Source organism: Amia ocellicauda, chromosome 10 (assembly GCF_036373705.1).
Source record: "Amia ocellicauda isolate fAmiCal2 chromosome 10, fAmiCal2.hap1, whole genome shotgun sequence".
Classification (NCBI taxonomy): Eukaryota; Metazoa; Chordata; class Actinopteri; order Amiiformes; family Amiidae; genus Amia; species Amia ocellicauda.
In genome coordinates this window covers 25062337-25082762 of record NC_089859.1, presented here as the reverse complement: position 1 = coordinate 25082762, position 20426 = coordinate 25062337, and the positions used below count along the sequence as shown (strand labels likewise).

The 20426-nt window shown below is 37.5% G+C and overlaps 1 protein-coding gene across 1 annotated transcript in view; it reads right to left on the bottom strand.

Moving 5' to 3' along the window:
- Positions 1 to 13266, bottom strand: part of kcnh8 (potassium voltage-gated channel, subfamily H (eag-related), member 8) — a 56673-nt gene extending 43407 nt beyond the window's left edge. Inside the window, exon 1 of the mRNA XM_066714565.1 lies at positions 13106 to 13266. Within this exon, the coding sequence (XP_066570662.1) occupies positions 13106 to 13181 (76 nt within the window). The 5' untranslated portion in view covers positions 13182 to 13266. The remainder of the gene's footprint in view (positions 1 to 13105) is intronic.
- Positions 13267 to 20426: the final 7160 nt, after the last annotated feature.

Below are 20426 nucleotides of genomic sequence, written 5' to 3'. Positions count from 1 at the left end.
ATCAGATTAGACATTGTGTTGGTGATATACAATTAATGATAAGAGGCAGCGGTTGTTTCCAGTCAAAATGATCAAGTTGATGAACAATTAACAGGAGTACAATCTTAAATCCTGTTGTCTGGAAAAAATTACTTCACTTTTCCGGGATTTAAAAATGTGCAAACAAGGCTGGCTAACAGTGTAAACACAAGTTCATCTCCAAATAAAATGATGAGGTGTTGAGACTGAAGATAATGACCATGCTCCGTGTGGAGAAAAAGTAGGTATATCACCTTTGTAGTTAGATCCTCCTGATATGTGTATATTCTGACAGCTGTCAAGCATGCACAGAGAAAGTAGCTACTATCTTAATAAATAAATAAACAAGAACCCAGATGAAGTGTTGTGTTTGCGATGCATAATTAAGCGATGTTCAAACTGATGTGCTCTGCAAGTTCCTTTGTCATTTGGCTAGATCAGCAAAAAAACAACCGCAGGAATCTGAATTTGTGTGCCGGTGTCTCTTCATTGCAGAGCCCAGGGATCGTGTGCAACTCTACCAAACCCCAGCCCGAGCCACAGCTGCAGCCATCTTGTTCCCAAACACAGCAGGTTTCGCCGCGAGGAGCCCAAACAACAATCAACCAGAAACCTGGCTAATTTGCGCCGGTGTCCCTAAACGGATTTTGCAATTCTCATTTGCATATCACTTCTGCAGCAGCCCCCAACTGGGATGCCTGGATTTTAAACATCAGTAACTAATGCCACATTTCTAGGTCTAATTCTCTTGAAGTTACAATACTACAGATTAAATCCCAAAACACATTTTCCGCAGTTCTTTTGAAATCTCACTTGCTGAGATGGACCAAGTCAACATTTACCCCCCTTTTAGTTTAATAGTAATAATAATTATATTAACATAAACAAGAGTCCTATTAGCCCAAATTCAACAGGGGCACACCCTTTAAACAGAAGTAAACAGAATCCAAATTTAACTTGGTCCTAATTGTTTATTTCATATTAGACACCATATTGGCTGGTGATGAAAGTGATTTAGCTGGGGTATATTTAGTGTTTGTAATCACATATTTTAAAAAAAGTATTTTCAAAGAATTCCTGGAATGTGTGACACACTTGATTAATTTCACAGGCCTTTGAATAAAAGCAGCAAAATGAGGCAGGTTTATATTCAGCGTAGTGGGCACCAAAAGAAGATGTGCTATCAGTACCGTAAAGGGTGGCTCCCCTGTGTAGCTTATCAGATGTCGACTGGCCTCTTACTCTCTCTCTCTCTCTCTCTCTCTCTCTCTCTCTCTCTCTCTCTCTCTCTCTCGTTGTTGTTCTAATTTGAACTTTCCATTTGAACTGATTAGAAAACAGCATTACCTCAGCATTATCCCCCAACTCCCCTCTAATTTCACAGATAAATATATATATATATATATATGTTTTACATGTGGCACATCTATAGCTAGATAATAATCAATGCATCCATTCAAAAAGTGTGCAAACTGATAAGAATATTGCTTCTACAAATGAACTAATCACAGAGTGGAAATAGTCCCCAAATAATTCCTTTAACATGTAAATGCAAAACAAATCAGGAACATTTTGAAAACAATTAAAAAGCAACACAAAATATAAATTTGATATGTGCTGGGTTTGTCATAATAACTTCACATGAGCAATCTGCACTGACGTAACATACACTGTAACAAGGGATTGATAATATATGAATAGTTTAAAACATTTAAATACGGTTAAACAAATAAAAAAACACACATTTCCTTTAAAAAATAAATACAATATTTAATAAAGTATTTTGAGTATATACTCAAAAACAGTGATTTTTGGCATATATGGGAGCAATTTTGGCTGTCAATAGCATGAGTGATACATTGTTTTATAGTTCGATTTCCTGAACCACAGCTTTAATACAGTTGTTTCATAATTAAAATAATAGCTTTGTTGTTGTCTAATTATTGAGAACAAATTGTGTCACATTATTACATGGTGGCAGAATGTATAACAGGTAATTAGACACAAACCTCCGCTGTTAAATAATTTGAGTAAGTCTAGAGGTATGGTAGGTGATTAAAAAATAGAAGGCTCCTATTCTGTTATTTACTCGCTTTCTAAATACTGATGGGAAACTATAAATATAGGCCTACCATATTACACATGTAGTGCAATAAAAATAAAATATACATTTAAAAATATTACATTAATATTTAAAAATATATAAAGAGTTTTCTTCAAAGCACCTCCTTTTTTTCTTTTGCTACCAGGAATAGAAGAAACTGGTGGGACAGCACTAATAAAATTGCACTCGATAGATATATTGCAGTAAATTAAGATCACAAACATTAGTTACTAGCCTACAGCCACAGCATTTTCTCTTCAGCTCAGCTATTAGGCGCTTGCCTTCATCAGACATTAATGTTTTTTTAAGACACAGATTTCTGTGGATATTTTTAAAACAGACAGTGATTTAAAGGGATATTAGATTCAAGAGACATAAAAATTCCATAAGGTAATCTGGCTTCTCTTTAATCAATGGCCGGATAAAAATAGATACTTCTCTTCAAATCTAAAGGGGACTCATTAAACTGTGCCGAGGAAAAGTGTTACCCTCAGGGAGTTCACTAACAATGCAGTCCAGTGGCCACCTAGACCTATTATTTTTTCTTTTGTGTCTAAAAGATGAGATTAACATTTTTTATTATTATACTTTTGCCTCACTCTTTCTTTAATGAATGTAATGGTCACCACACCTAGTGTTTTATGTACACTTTATGCATGTAGGATAGATTTGTACAGTTTAGGAAAGTGGAGAGCATGAATCATTTATATCAGGTAGTGGTTGTACAACTGTGTTGTTTCAAATGTCCAGTCAATTGTAAATTGAATTATTCATAAGGTAGCAGAATATAAAATACTCAAACCAGAGTACCTTAATTATTAAACATACAGCTGTCAATCAAAGAATGTGTTACTGCCTAACATTACAGTAACAATCCAGATGTCCTCCTTGGAGTATTGCTCTAAATTCACAGTCATGATTCTTTCTTCCTGTTTTGAACCAAAACCTATTGTACTGTACTGTACAATGTGGTATCACATTTTTATCCAGCAAATAGGAAGCACAAATACATGTGTACACACACACAGTACTAATAAAGGGTCTATCCTATTGCAAACTATGGATACTGCAGTTTTCCAAACATAAAAGAAGAATTCCACAGAAAATAAAATCAGAACACTTTTAATTAGATTTAAATTTCCCATCCAAAGAGCCTCTTTTCTGCCCATTATCACTTCCCATATTTTATGCTTGTTTTTATTTCCTTAAAATAATGAGGTGGAAGTAATGGCTGGTGTATATATATATATACCGTAGCCTTGTAATAGGTTCATTAACATCTCAGCAGGAATATGCTACCATTCATATAGAAGCCCTACAGCTTGTGCTTATGGATGCTTGTTTTCTGTATCGAGGTCTATAGATTTTGTGAATGATAGGTTGTGTATGCAACTCCAGTTATCTGAAAAAGAGATAATACCCAAAGGGGTCAATAGGAAGTTTGCAGCAGATTTCATGAAAAATGTAATATGAAATCTGCCAATAGGCCTCCATGTGCTGTCACTCATGTAAGCCCTCCCCCTTGCCTGCTTCAACCAGCCCAGCACACAGATCTACTTTTTCTTTTGCCTGGAACATAACCTCACAACTTTGGGTGTTATTGTCTTTTTAAATCTATTGTTATCTTTCAAGTGGAGAATAACACCCAAAGGTACTATCGACAGGGCCCAGGAAAGCCATGCCCGAGGCCTGTAGCCTACAAGGATGTGAGACTGGGTACAATATATAGAGAACAATGTAGGGGGGCAGGGTGCCACTAAGGGACTGAATAGTCAAAATCAGGAACAAGAGCCATATAGGCCAAACAATGACAAGAGGCAGCTAACCGGCCCAGGGACATCTAAGGCCTGTAGCCTACTAGAACAAGAGACCTCCACCCAGGTCGGAGGACCTGCACACCACCATAGGCCAAGGCCAGAGACAGGAACCCCTGAGACTCAATCACCGGCAAAAACACAACAGAAGCCAGGAGCAGGCACCAAGTAGGTTACCTCAGGTCAACTGAAGCCAGCACCAGATTCCCAATACAGGAAACTGAGCCCATCACTTTAAGTCTAAAAAAACACATAAAAGTGTGAGGAGACACTCGCTGCAGCACAATTGTTAGTCAGGTGGGTCCCTTGAAACAGGGCCCAGGATGAAGTTACACCTCAAGTTGCCACACGAACACAATGGCCAGCAGAAGCTTGGTCTTTTAACAATATGAAGATTCAACTCGACTAGGTGAAGCGGTTCTTGTTCCCTTCAGGAACTGCAACTCACTATCAATGAGGACATGACAAGTGGAAATGGACACCACATACTCTTTGAGCAGGCATAGAATCTTGCCAACATCCAACAGCTCTTGCAAGAATTGCAATATCAACACCATGGAGCCAGTGACAGGTTCATGTCCTCTGTCCAGACACCATGTCTGGAAGCTCTGCCAGTGGGACAAGTACTATGACCTCGTAGAAGGAGCTCTTGCACACTGGATTAATCAAGTCACCACGACAGCTGGTACAGAGCTGGGTCTGGGTTCCACAGCATCTTGTGTGCTTGAGACAGGAGGTCTATCCGCAGGGTAGGCTGCCTAGGAGTGGGAAGTGAGGAAATGCATTAAGGGGGCTGTGCGGCAACCTGTGGGCCAGCGTGCCAATCATTAGCAGGCCGGCCAGGTCTGGAACCATACTGGGCAATGAATGGACTCTTGCGATGTGAAGAGATCTATGCCTACCCTGCTGTACCTGTCCCAAATGCACTACACCACCTGCAGATGAATGTGCCACTCAGAGGTCAGGGGACCTCCCTGGAAAGGAAGTCTGCTGCTGTGTTGCATAAACCTGGGATGTGAACTGTTCTGATCAAGCACAAGCAAGGCTGAGCCCAGAGGAGAAGCTTGCAAACCAGATGGTTCACCTTCGCAATCACAGTCCCCACTGCATGTAAATGTCCAGACATACCAACCCTAAAATGCTTCATTGAGTTCTGAAATGTGTTGAATTGAATAAAGTGCAGGATATTGCTGGAGTCTGAAGTCTCTCTTAAGGGCTACTGGGCAAACCTGTGAAATCCTAAAGAAAATACCAGCACAGAGACCCATGTTGTAAAAAAATATATATATTGATATTATGGATATTATTAATAAATTTGAGCAAGCAATTAGTAACAAATACTTCATAGAAAGCAACCACTGTAAGGTCTGAAATTGGCACTTTGCACAACAAAACAAATCCAGTAAAAGGCAAAAGAGGAAGTATATCCATGTGCTGGGGTAGCCTGAGTGACAGCGTGCGGATGGAAGCCAAATGGTAGCTTTGATCTGAACTATCATAATATCTCCAGCAGCCACAACTTTCCACAGACCCCTTCAGGTGTTATTCTGGACTTGAAAGACAACTTCAGTTTTCTGAGCCCTCAACCATTTGATGCAATACAAACGTACGCACACCAGTAGTATAGATGAGATGCAGGTCAGCAGGAACAATTCATATCTAAGAGGAAAAGGAAAACTGCACAGTCAAAATGCAATCCCCAAGAAATTATACTTATTGCATTTTCTCAGAATTGGATGTGTGCTTCAGACGGTCTATTTCAGATTCTATTCATCCCTCAATTCTAACAAGGGCACCAGGGAAAAGGGATCCACCTCCATGCTTCACAGTGGGCTTGACATTATTCTTGACATAAGCTTCACTTTTCATGTGCAAAATTTCCAATGGGCAAGAATTGACACAATGACAGAATGCACAAAAATCTATTTATAAAGCTACACAAAGAACACAAATGTTCTACAATGCTGCAGAAATGCTTAATATAATTAGACCCGCATGCCAAATAGTGAGAAGTAGAAGCAAACAGCTAAACTAATCCAATAAACTAAACTAATCAACCTAAGTAGCATGACTTTGGGATGTGGGAGGAAACCAGAGCACCCGGTGAAAACCCACGAGGCCACAGGGGAAAATAACACATACTCCAAACAGGCATACACCCAAGGACAGAAATCAAACCTTGTTCCTGCGATCTGTAAGGCAGCAGCACTAACCACTAATCCACTGTGCCACCCAGGAAACACAATAAAAAGGATTCCTGTTGTATTGCCTTTTTATTGCCTTTTTATTGTTTTATTGCTCAGTTTCACATACACTTAAACAAAACTGATCTCTGTTTTAGCCACTACAAAAATCCTCATTGGCACAACAAACAGCTGTGACATGATGTATGAATTGTCTGATGTATCAGGCATCTATAATACTGCTCCTCTGAATCTTTGCCACACTTTGATGCTGATGTGAGAACCACATTGACTGCAAACTGTGCATCCACACAGCCATTAAGTTAAAACAGAAAAATTCTCAAGCTGTAACTTGCCTTGTTGTGTTCAATGACCCTTGTTACAAAGGTCCCCTTTAAGGGCAGAAAGAAATCCATTTGTCAATATAGGATTTCATATTTAAAGAAAATTTGGTTAGGCGCTTATGTGCCTGTAATCTGACACACCACTAAGCAATGGAGTTGAGCCTTATGTCCAACACTAGATACATGGAGTGACACATAGTCTTTGTATTATTTTCTACTCTTTTGATTTCTGAAATGAAAACACAATAAAATAAATCATTTTAGCTACCTAAATTGTGCCTCCAATACCAACAACAACGCTGCTCATATAGAAATTTAATTAAAATTAAATTAATTAAAATTAAAATGTAATTCTGTTTATTTTACTTGTTGTTGTAATGTGTCCCTTAATAAAACATAAACATAGACAGTGCATTGGTCAGTTTTAACATGATACATGATACATTATTGTGTTTGATTTATGTGGTGTTTAATCCATTCATTTATTTTTACTTTAAATTTCAGACCTATCATTTTCAACTGTTTCTCCAGAAATGCATAAACAAGTGTTACATGTGACACTGAAATTGTTATTAAATAAGGGTGTAGTTGTTAGAAAGTAGATGGACTAATCTCATTATGGCTTTTTAGGCTTTCTTTCCTCTCTTTAGTACTTGCAAAAGGCATTTACTAATGAGTGACTTAAGTGGGAATGAAGCCACATTAAATGCATTGAAAGGAGACTTAAGGTCAAATGGCAATTGTTGTCTTGATCTTCTGCTACCTGTAAAGAAGGGAGGAAGCCAGCACAATTTCCAAGTGACCATTTTATATGACAACCCTGGGATATGAAGCTGAGAAAGAATAGCTGTGTCTGTAGGAGTGTCTCCTGGAGTGCCTGTCTCTGCAGCCATGATTCCTCCATAGATTACTTTAAACCACAGGCTTCCTAGGGTATTCAAATGGGTGTCAGGATACTAAAACAGATGCTGCCCTACTTTTTTCTGTGAAGGAAATTATATTCCTAAAGGTGGCTTGTTTGTACTTTCAACTTTGATTATCGGCTAGCCATTTATTTTACTTTCTGACAGCTCTTTCCTGAGAGTAACACATCTTGATCTGAGTGTAAGTCAGAACAGACTCTACCCATGCCACTTTAAACCATTGCTTGTATGCACTAAGAAAGTTTAACATGGACAATGAAATCTCACATGGTGACCTTGACCAATCAGTGTGCAGAATTCTAATTAATCTCTTCAGTGAAAAACAATCAGGTAAATATTCAACAGCACTGGTGAATATTGTACCTCCTCCCCCCATTCTGATCTCACTGGGTTAGGACCTCGCACAGTTCTATTTTTAACACATAAAGACTTAAAGAGACAATTTTGATGTGACCTAGTCATTGAAGGAAACAATTGAGAGGAATTTTTTAAAAAGGGCTTACACTTCAAAAGAGAATATGAGGTTGAATTTGGAGTTCTAATTCTGTCAATCAAATTGATTCACTATATAAAAGAACATAAACTGGAAAGAGGGATAAAGGTTGCCTTTCTAGCTGATGTTTTACATGTCTATGCTGCTGGACCCTTTGCCTAAATGCCAGTTGACTTTCATGATGATGATGTTTGTCGATCTTTTTCAATTATGTTAGCCTTTGATACATTTTGAGGTCTGAATTCAACTATTATTCGGCACCAGTAAAATAATAAAACCAAACAATCGAGTTCTGCCATTCTCCACCCAAACATGCATCTATGTTGCCTTATTATAAACTTAACAGCCAAGTAGTTAACTGTCTCATACTTAATGAGCCCTATGATTCCATTACAATGATAATGATTGCGTATCTCACTGTTAAGTATCATAATTATTAAAAACATAATTTGCCAAAAACAATTGAAGTTGTTGAATCTTGCCTGATGGAGACCAGTAGGAGGCCTATATATTTGTTGTGAAAAAAGTAAAGCTTGTGTGAAGAAAAACACCATTCTAGATGAATGTATCATCCTTCAGTCCTGGTGACCTTGTTAGAATTGAGGGATGGATGGGTTCCAAAATATATTAGGATGTTTTGCCCCAAAACCCTCTGTCAAGAATGTAAAACTTGATCAGAAATGGACTTTCCTGGACAATAATGATTCAAAATTATACAGAAGATTTGTTGTATGGACTGAAATGAATAACCTGGAGGAGGAGTCATCAAATACTACCATGGGATCTACCAATCAAAAGCTTAGCCCTCCAACTATATAAAGCTGGAATGATCCTCTGTATAGCATAGTTTTTGAAGCAGTACCATAATCAACAACAAAAAAGAGCCAGTTGACCTAAATAGACAGATGAGAAAGGCAAAGAATGGAAATAAGGATAAACAGGTGTGCTACAGCCAGTGCATTAAAGCTCAATCAATAAATAAATAAGTAAAGCCTAAACGTGCATACCAAGTCCATTAGAGGGTGGATGAACAAATCATGTTATAATGGGAGATCTGACCAAAAAAACCATTTTTATTCTCTAGTGAGACAGACGTAAACCTTGGCTTAGATCATAAAAAACGATTTGAGGGAAGTCAGAAGAATCATTCTGTGCCTAACATTAAACTTGGAGGTGAACTACTTTTTAATATAAATATATTTTATATATATATATACACTCACCTAAAGGATTATTAGGAACACCTGTTCAATTTCTCATGAATGCAATTATCTAACCAACCAATCACATGGCAGTTGCTTCAATGCATTTAGGGGTGTGGTCCTGGTCAAGACAATCTCCTGAACTCCAAACTGAATGTCTGAATGGGAAAGAAAGGTGATTTAAGCAATTTTGAGCGTGGCATGGTTGTTGGTGCCAGACGGGCCGGTCTGAGTATTTCACAATCTGCTCAGTTACTGGGATTTTCACGCACAACCATTTCTAGGGTTTACAAAGAATGGTGTGAAAAGGGAAAAACATCCAGTATGCGGCAGTCCTGTGGGCGAAAATGCCTTGTTGATGCTAGAGGTCAGAGGAGAATGGGCCGACTGATTCAAGCTGATAGAAGAGCAACTTTGACAGAAATAACCACTTGTTACAACCGAGGTATGCTTCAAAGCATTTGTGAAGCCACAACACGTACAACCTTGAGGCGGATGGGCTACAACAGCAGAAGACCCCACCGGGTACCACTCATCTCCACTACAAATAGGAAAAAGAGGCTACAATTTGCACAAGCTCACCAAAATTGGACAGACTGGAAAAATGTTGCCTGGTCTGATGAGTCTCGATTTCTGTTGAGACATTCAGATGGTAGAGTCAGAATTTGGCGTAAACAGAATGAGAACATGGATCCATCATGCCTTGTTACCACTGTGCAGGCTGGTGGTGGTGGTGTAATGGTGTGGGGGATGTTTTCTTGGCACACTTTAGGCCCCTTAGTGCCAATTGGGCATCGTTTAAATGCCACGGCCTACCTGAGCATTGTTTCTGACCATGTCCTTCCCTTTATGACCACCATGTACCCATCCTCTGATGGCTACTTCCAGCAGGATAATGCACCATGTCACAAAGGTCGAATCATTTCAAATTGGTTCCTTGAACATGACAATGAGTTCACTGTACTAAACTGGCCCCCACAGTCACCAGATCTCAACCCAATAGAGCATCTTTGGGATGTGGTGGAACGGGAGCTTCGTGCCCTGGATGTGCATCCCACAAATCTCCATCAACTGCAAGATGCTATCCTATCAATATGGGCCAACATTTCTAAAGAATGCTTTCAGCACCTTGTTGAATCAATGCCACGTAGAATTAAGGCAGTTCTGAAGGCGAAAGGGGGTCAAACACAGTATTAGTCTGGTGTTCCTAATAATCCTTTAGGTGAGTGTATATATATATATTCACAGGTTAAATTAGGATGGACAGTACTGAAGCATAAAAGTAAGTTCGAATATTCTAGATGTGGAAGAACTGTTCATGATTATGACCCGTTACATTTCATGTAAATTGTTTAGCAACACATGTAGCTGAAACTTCAATTAAGGATGTTCAAGAAAAACAAGTCTGCAATACACCGCCGAAGAATTTAAAATGGTAGGATACTTTCACCTCAGTTTTCTAAAAATGCACTGATACACTGTCAAGCAGACCTAATGGTGCTAGAAATTGCTTTCTAAAAAATAAATATTGATGAATAAATATTTTCAAACTTAATTTAATTTAAAAAATATACAGTGGCAGATCTAAAAAATAATTATATTAATTTTCTGTGTGATATTATATATTCCATAATATAAAAATCAGTAATACTAGGATTTGTCAGAAGGTTGCTTTTATTTTATACTTACCAAGGCACACATCGGACACAATGTCATCAAGGAGCCTTGCGACCAAGAATTAAACTTTTGACAAAATCTGCTCTCCCTTAACAAAAGGCAATCTTGTTGTTTATTGCCTTTCATAAAGCAACAGCACATTTTGCTTCTTCTACTACTTTGCTTTAAAACATATTATATTCTAATTAAAATGTAATATTGTAGCAAATGGAAAATTCTTTAGAAGAATTCCATATCACATACTATAAAAAGTCATGTTTTCTGCTAAAATCCTTTTTCATCACTATAGAGAAAACATCACAACAGACAGTATTTGATATAGTGCTGCAGGTATACATTTGTTTTGGGGGTTATTGTACATGCATGGCTTCATGAATGAATAATGTTTCTCCAGCAGCAGTTTGAGAAAATAGTGATAGAACAGCAAGTGTCTGACAGCAGATCTGTTAAACCTTTTTCTTCCTTTCTGTCTTTCCATGCAGTTTATCACATTTTTCACAATACTGGTGTCATATATGGGAACAAATGTAGTCTGAAACACTAACAATGGTCTGAAACATGAACAGATATGATTAATAGGTACCTGAATAAAAAGTGGGCTTACATTATTGTCTCAAAATCTTTACAGAGTGAAGTCCTCGAAGAACAATAAAGAACCATGTGAGTCTCATACCACATAACACTATTTTTGTTCATGTACAGTAAAATTAGTGACCACTGTGTCTTGTGTAATGAAGAATCGTGTACAACTATTACTGAACTACTTAAACTGTTATGAACCCAGTTCTCCTTGTCATGGGATGGATCACACTCCTTTTATGAAAAGAAAAACATGCACCCTGATTTCGATGGTCGTGGGAAATGTGTTGATGTTACAGACATGCTTATAATCATGCAGGTGAAGTGGAATGAAAAACATAATCATGGTCAGTGTAATCAAATACTGACATGTATTTAATGGCTTCGTCAATATGTAGTGACAACTAATTGCTATTTACTGGTTCCACATTCCACACAGATGAACATAAACATGGCCGGACTGCCTATTGGCACTGCTCAAATGTTGACATCTATTTTAAATTACATTGGGTAGTTTTTCTATTTTGCTTGTTTCCTGTCATTAATTATGAATTCAAACCCCATTAAAGGATGCATCACCTCCTCTACAAATTGGTAGTAAAATTGTCATAAATGCTTGCTATAGCCTCAAAATATATTTTACATTCACACATTCAATTATTGAGCATTACATGTTTTATGATTTGTTAACACACACACACACACACAACAACAACAACAACAACAACAACAACAACAACAACAACAACAACAACAACAACAACAACAACAAGTAGATCATAGTGATATTCAAATCACCTCGACAGAGAAAACGATTTGGAAGGAAAATCAGATTTATACTAAAACAAAATAAAACTAGCAAAATATTACACCTCGTATCGATGTATTTGAGTGTTGTTACACATGTCTCCACAACATGGAAACTCCAGACAACAGTGTGTAATATAAAAGACAACAAAACAAGCACATGGACGCTATAGCAAATTCAATTTCCAGGCTGTTCTTCTTTTAAAGAAACACGAGCACCTGTCTCTCACCTAATTTCAAACCACAACCAGATGTTTTCTATATTTAAGAAGTATTTTTGGCAAGACATTAGCTCTTAGTAGCCGATCTTTCCTTTTGAAAGGCAGATAGTATTACAGGAGTACAGCGGACGACCAGTTTCGGAAACTCCTTATACTGAAGGTAGTCGCTGTCCAAGGTACCGACTGTTTTTGTGTTTTATTTTGTCGATTTAATTTATGCGAAAAGTTGAAGTGAGACATGTAAACTCTACTAAGCAGAGGACTGCTGTCAAACGCCCCTTTTACTAGACAAAAAATAAAATCTCATCACATGTTTATACAGAACAATCATATATATAGAAGATAAAGAAGTCATCTCTGCCACCTTCACAGTTTGTACATGAGACACAGCTGGAAAAAGCATCGAGAGTACATTTAAATCTATTTTGAAGTCAGTTCAAGAAAGAGAGAGAGACAGAGAGAGAGAGAGGGAGAGAGAGAGAGATGTAAGTTCAATTGTGTAGCTGTATTCATCAATGGGGTGATATTGGGAATGGCAAACCCCTCATAAATGACTTTCCTGTCATTCATTATGTCGCATTTATCTCGACACCACACTTGCCCACTTTACACGATGGCCCTTTGTTTGCAGCCAGTAAAGTGCACTCGATTCTCCCTGCAGCCAAACTTCACACCAGCGTGTCCATGCCATGGGAACACAACTTACAAGTCCTATACAAAAAGGAAAACCCAAGACTTACGTGTGCCGTCAAAACGTGTCGCTATGGTGTCCAGAAATGTATTTTGAGGGGCTAGTAATCCTTTCATGACAGGCATTTTTCCCAAGAGGTGTGGACGTCCCCATCAAAGGTCCAGCACAGGTGAAACGCAAGCTGTCCTTGGTGCTCCCAAAACCGTGCTGCCGCCGGATAAAGAGTTCAGCCTCTCCACTCAGCCTGTCTCCTCAGCTGCAGACACAGAGATGAAGCCCGTCCCTGATAGGCCAGGAGGAGGGCATGGATGATCCGGGCAAGGGTACCGCCCGCAGGTGCAAACCAGGTGAAGACCGGCTTCTCAGAGGATGGAAGTATCAGATTTTTCATATGAAGTAAAAAAACAAACAAAAAAAAAAACACCTTGAGACTTCAACAGATATATTGCCAATTCAGATTAAGATAGATAAAGCTTTACTTTGCATAATTGCTGTTAATCACATCATCAGACTACTGTTGAGAAGAAGTGCAGATACAGAACACCAGACTGCACGATTATAGCGTCTCTCTCTCTCTCTCTCTCTCTCTCTCTCTCTCTCTCCCCCGTGCTTGTTCCAGCACAAAAAAAGAAATACAATATGTTAATTCAGTTTTTTTTTCCTCCAACTAAATTTAGATTTAGATTTTAATATTGACATTTCAATATTGCATGTCAAAAATAACTGCTATCCAAATTGCAGCCAAGAACTGTACAAAAAGAAGATAAGTACAGAGAGAGAGCTTGGTTCACAGCTTAATGATGGCTACGCATTTCGTCGGCACCCAGAACCGACATTGCCAACACAACCCCCCACCCCCCCAATGGACCGCACTGCACTTTATTGGTACCCAGACTTCACCAGCTGTCGCCCACCTTGGTAGAAGTCCAGAGCCGTTTTATGGTCCCAGTCCGCCCCTGATATGTAGTAATAATAATAATAATAATAATAATAATAATAATAATAATAATAATAATAATAATAATAATAATAATAATAATAGGAGAAATAAATCAAAATCCTTCAACAATTTTACTTAATCATTTTGCTTTCATAGGCGAACTACCGTCATCACAGTCATTTAAATCGATCCTTGACACCGATCAGTCATCCACGTCATACAGATTAAATCACTGACGATATGAGAGAACAGAAGAGGTGATTCATTATATGTGTTGTCTAAATCTGTCATCTTTAAAGTGTTGTTGTGTGCTTGACGTCTTCTTCTTTTCTCTTGTATATTAAAATGCATTACAGAAATAGGGTTTGGGTGACAATCCCTATGTAACTGCAGAGTGAACTCAGCAGACCTTTACATTTCTCTAGAGGTTTCTTCACCTCTTGTCTTCCCCTAAAGCCTGAATTGAATGATCTGTTTGTGGTTTGACCCTTTTCAACCCATACCAGAGTCAGTAGTACTGAAGATTGATGAATGTCTTCCAGTCTTCCCAACTGGGTAGTGTCTGTCTGGCCTCAAAGCTGCAGCAATATATGGGATTGGTTGAGCAAATAGACAACTAAGATGTGTCAACATATTAGAGCCTTATTTCTTATGTATGTATGTTTGCCTACAAATGAATATAAACTGGTGATATAATTCCAGTCTTACAGTGTATGTAGTGATTGTCGGTGTGAAGAGGATATGCTGGGAGGAATACTACAGTTGAAAGTAATTGATTGAATAAATGATGAGTTTCCATAACATCTTGCTGGTTTAGGAGTTGTAAAAAAGCAAAATAAAATCCTTTCATTTGGAGTAAATAAATCCAGTTTAATAAACTGCTTTGCCTGTAACTTATATGTATGTTCTACTATGTATAAATAACATTGTATAACTGATAGGATTTGTTTTCCATTTAAGTTACAAAGCCAAAAAAGTGCAGACAGTATATATTTTTTATAAAGAAAGTGTATTGCTGCATTTATCTTTCTTCTTCTTCTTCTTCTTCATGTTTAAAGGTTTTCAAAGTATTCCAAGGACACAGCTCCACCAATCAAAATGTCAGTGCTGAGAAACATCATCAATATTCCTCTTCCTTCCATCCTTCCCAATGTAGAATCACATTTATCAATTCAAATGAATTTTGGGCTCTACTTCCTGTGGATATTGTGTTATTCAGAGTGATTATTAGTAATGCAGAGTAATATAACATGTAAATACATCAGCAATTAAATAGTATTACATTAAATGTAAAGAAAAATAATATTCAAGAGTTATTGTACAGTTTCCATATATTTGTCTGTTTTTAAGAGACTTTATATACCAAAGAAAAAAGTTAGTTATATGGGCTGTGTATACTATGGTAAACTACTTGTTTCTTTAAACATATTTTAAATACTCTTTATTAGAATTGTTGACATTACATGGTTTCTCACTTTGAGAATTGATTAAGTGGTTCAAAAGGAGATTTTTTTTTATATATATATTTTTTGTTATATGTCACTAGGAATCATATAGCAGCTTTTAACAGAGCCCATATTGAAAAAATCTTAATATTTAATTAATATCCTAATTTTATATATTGCCTACCAAAGTGAGGAATGTTTGTATTTGGATAAAATAATAATAATAATAATAATAATAATAATAATAATAATAATAATAATAATAATAATAATAATAACAAAATGCACATAACAGATTAATGAAGCACATATGAAAATCTGAAAAAAGAGAGTACACAATATAAATGATTCGGGAACAGATTTACAGGTTTAACAGTGGACAAAATTTACCAAGAGTATAGCATCCTCTTAGGCTGTTGTTTGTTCCCGAACTTGGGTTTGTCAAAAAAACGATTTTTGGTTTCCAGTAAAGAAAAACAAAATGCTGTCACCAAACCTTTCACTCTTCCCAGGTGGACTGAACATGAACATGGAGAGACTTCTCAACAGCTCTTTCATACCACTGGTATATTATTGTGTATGTGATAATGGAGTCCAGTAATTCTAAACCATTGCACTTCCAATTATTTTCTATGTAATTTTTTTGTTTTGTATTTTACACACACATACAGCTGACAGTCTGATCACAAACAACAAAACACCTGTCCTGTTTTTAATGGAAAAACAAATGTTTGTCAAAATGAATGCCTGGGTGCAGATACAGAACAGAGCCATTGTATATTGATAATCCTAGCAAGATTACCATTACTGAGACAAGGAAACAAAAAAGTAGTTTGAGGTTGCCTGACTTAACAACAAAAAACAAATGAACAGGGTCCAGCAGAGTATTTATCCTTGCTGCATTTCCATAAAAAAAGAAATATTAAATTACATTTTAAATGCCAGCATTAGTCACTGATCTTTAGGAGATTGGCTAGTAATGGGAAACAGAGGCAGGCCACAGCAATCTTGCCAGACAACACGTGGAGTGATTACAAGTGATTAAAAAAAAAAGACTGCAAGCTCAAAATAGAACAAAATAATGACAAGGGGCACCTCTTTTGAGAATAAGCTGTAAAATATCGAATTGCTGTTAATATGGGGGAACAGTTTAGTGTGTAAATCTGCATAGAATCATTATCAGCAATGTTCTTAATTTATTTTCTTTATAGGCTATACTCCATTTCACTGCTAAGCCTAAATTTACAATAACGGTCCATTAGGTCTCTCTCATTGAGCCTTTCCTTACACACAGACTGATTATATATTTATAACATTACTTTTTATATTTAAATATACAATTTACTGCCAATCATCTTCTTGACTAAAATTATTTAGCATGATCATGTGGTCCATCATTAATCGACTTCTTAATTTAGCGAAATTATTGTAGCCAGTTTTACTGTACCTTTGCTGTATTTTATGAATTGCACTTTGTATAAACATTGATATTATAATGACAGTTTTATCTACAGTTTAACTATCAGGGAAAAAAAAAATATGTAGATGTTAATGCAAATATGTATTTAGAAAATAGTTACAGGAGACATGCAATTGTGACTAAAAAGCTTGGGGAAATGTGTTCCTCGATCTCTTATCTAGAGATGATAGATATCATTGTGTTAGATCTCTGTTGCAGTGTTTGAAGTACTAGTTTGTTTTCATTTCTCAAAAAAGTCCATGTTTTGCCTTACTACCTCCCTAATTGAGGAATTCTGAACATTTAATCATGTGCTATTCCACTCTAATTAGTCACGCTTCAGAAATGTGTTCTAATGAGTCTATGAGTTGCCAGATATGACTTCTCCCACAATGCACTTGGCAAAAAAGTTTACATAAAATCAGTAATATTTGCTGACCTGTCAACCATGTAATCCACAGTGTTATTATCCGTGCTGTTTTTATAATTAGGTATTTGAATATTGTGGGGATATGTTTTTCTACCTAGTGTATCTTAGCTTTAATGCTGTGGAATAAGCAATATTTCCTCCCCACACAATTGTCTTCTTTCATACGCTATTGTAAGTAGTTGTAAGTAAGTAGTTTTCATTTTTAAGTGCGAAAGAACTAATTATTATGCTCAGTACTGTCCTCTTCCCAACAGAAATAAAAACGCAGGTATATAAGGATGCATCTTCAAGCATTCCCTTTATTCAGTTAATTAACAGACTTCATTTACCAACTGCTGTTGTTGTGGTTGCTGCTCGTGGTATTGACGTTTTAGAGTCAAGAACTTAATGAATTCCTCAACAGTTTGGGGTAATTATGACCTAAGTGAATTTACAAGGAGAAAATACATTTCAAGTTAACCTCAATATCAATAGTCTACTCATCTTTAAAATGCATGGAGCAGTGTGTGGGTTCCAAAATTGTAACAGCATGCGGGAACTGCTGGAAACAGCATTTTAAGAAAGCTTGGGGTGTCTCTGCTGAGCTAATTAAAACCAATTAGTTTGTGCAAAACTCTCCATCAGCAAAATAGTTTTCATGATTCCCTGATAACATCTGCTTATTAGAGGAATGTGAAGGTTAGGATACAGCCTGGCTCTGGCTTTCTTGGTGTCTCTAATATATATATATATATATATATATATATATATATATATATATATATATACACTCACCTAAAGGATTATTAGGAACACCATACTAATACTGTGTTTGACCCCCTTTCGCCTTCAGAACTGCCTTAATTCTACGTGGCATTGATTCAACAAGGTGCTGAAAGCATTCTTTAGAAATGTTGGCCCATATTGATAGGATAGCATCTTGCAGTTGATGGAGATTTGTGGGATGCACATCCAGGGCACGAAGCTCCCGTTCCACCACATCCCAAAGATGCTCTATTGGGTTGAGATCTGGTGACTGTGGGGGCCAGTTTAGTACAGTGAACTCATTGTCATGTTCAAGAAACCAATTTGAAATGATTCGACCTTTGTGACATGGTGCATTATCCTGCTGGAAGTAGCCATCAGAGGATGGGTACATGGTGGTCATAAAGGGATGGACATGGTCAGAAACAATGCTCAGGTAGGCCGTGGCATTTAAACGAAGCCCAGTTGGCACTAAGGGGCCTAAAGTGTGCCAAGAAAACATCCCCCACACCATTACACCACCACCACCAGCCTGCACAGTGGTAACAAGGCATGATGGATCCATGTTCTCATTCTGTTTATGCCAAATTCTGACTCTACCATCTGAATGTTTCAACAGAAATCGAGACTCATCAGACCAGGCAACATTTTTCCAGTCTTCAACTGTCCAATTTTGATGAGCTTGTGCAAATTGTAGCCTCTTTTTCCTATTTGTAGTGGAGATGAGTGGTACCCGGTGGGGTCTTCTGCTGTTGTAGCCCATCCGCCTCAAGGTTGTACGTGTTGTGGCTTCACAAATGCTTTGAAGCATACCTCGGTTGTAACGAGTGGTTCAGTCAAAGTTGCTCTTCTATCAGCTTGAATCAGTCGGCCCATTCTCCTCTGACCTCTAGCATCAACAAGGCATTTTCGCCCACAGGACTGCCGCATACTGGATGTTTTTCCCTTTTCACACCATTCTTTGTAAACCCTAGAAATGGTTGTGCGTGAAAATCCCAGTAACTGAGCAGATTGTGAAATACTCAGACCGGCCTGTCTGGCACCAACAACCATGCCACGCTCAGAATTGCTTAAATCACCTTTCTTTCCCATTCAGACATTCAGTTTGGAGTTCAGGAGATTGTCTTGACCAGGACCACACCCCTAAATGCATTGAAGCAACTGCCATGTGATTGGTTGGTTAGATAATTGCATTAATGAGAAATTGAACAGGTGTTCCTAATAATCCTTTAGGTGAGTGTATATCTCAATTAAGACAGACTTCAGACATTACTATAGTTATGTTCATGGACCTCTCTGGAATATGTGAGAAAAATGCTTTCTTCCAAACTAATTAAATTAGAGACTTCCCAGACAGGCAATTATCTGTAGTGCAATAGTGGAAAACCTCCTTCTCCTGGGTCCAATATAATAGCTGTAGCCCAGAGGATCCTGATATCCTATTGTTTCGTGTAACTCCCACTTATCATCCTAATGAGATCCTTGGAATAAGAACATCGCTCTCGACGACTTGTAAGAATTAGGAAATCCATTTACATCGGGAAACATTGCAGGAAAGAACATTGGTATAATAAGAAAGTCTGATGTAATTTTAATTTAGACACAGTAGGGACTTTAGCTGCATAATTGTAATTGTGTTTCAAAGTATATAAAGTTGCATTTTAAATATATATTAAAAAAATACAAGACCAAATATAATTGCTATAATATATATTTATGTGTGTGTGTCTTCTATAGTAACAGCTTAAACATAAAAAACATTACAAGATAACCCAACTGTGACACATCAGTACAGCTTTAAAGAGGAAAACGCTGTGCGAAGGAAGCAAACCTTTAACGATTAGCTAGTGCTTGACTTTTTTAACAAAAACATATGTTAAACATTGAAATGGTTTCAACATCACTGACTATTCTTTTCCGAAAGCAGCCAATACTGCAAATCTCACTTTATGTGAATCTGCTACCATCTGCTGACGGCACCAAGCTATGGCCATTAATCACAGAAATATGAATATTTTTCATTACAGTCTTCTGCATTCGCTGATAATGCTAAAACAGACTACAGGAATATTTCATATGTGCATTCAATTATAATCCAGGTTTTAAAATGGTTTATCAGCAGGGTTGTGTGCTTATTGTTGAATTGACTCAGACACCAAACTCTCTACTTGGAAGAACATGGCGTCACTGTGTAAATTATGTGCTAGATTTCTCTGTAATTTCATTGTTTATGTATCGCAAACCCTACACTGCACTGATGGATGCTAGCGATTACTGCATGGTCCTCCTGGCCTGCAGCACTACAGTTTGGGCTTCGTGGCGACTCGACACTCCCTGTAGGAACCACACATC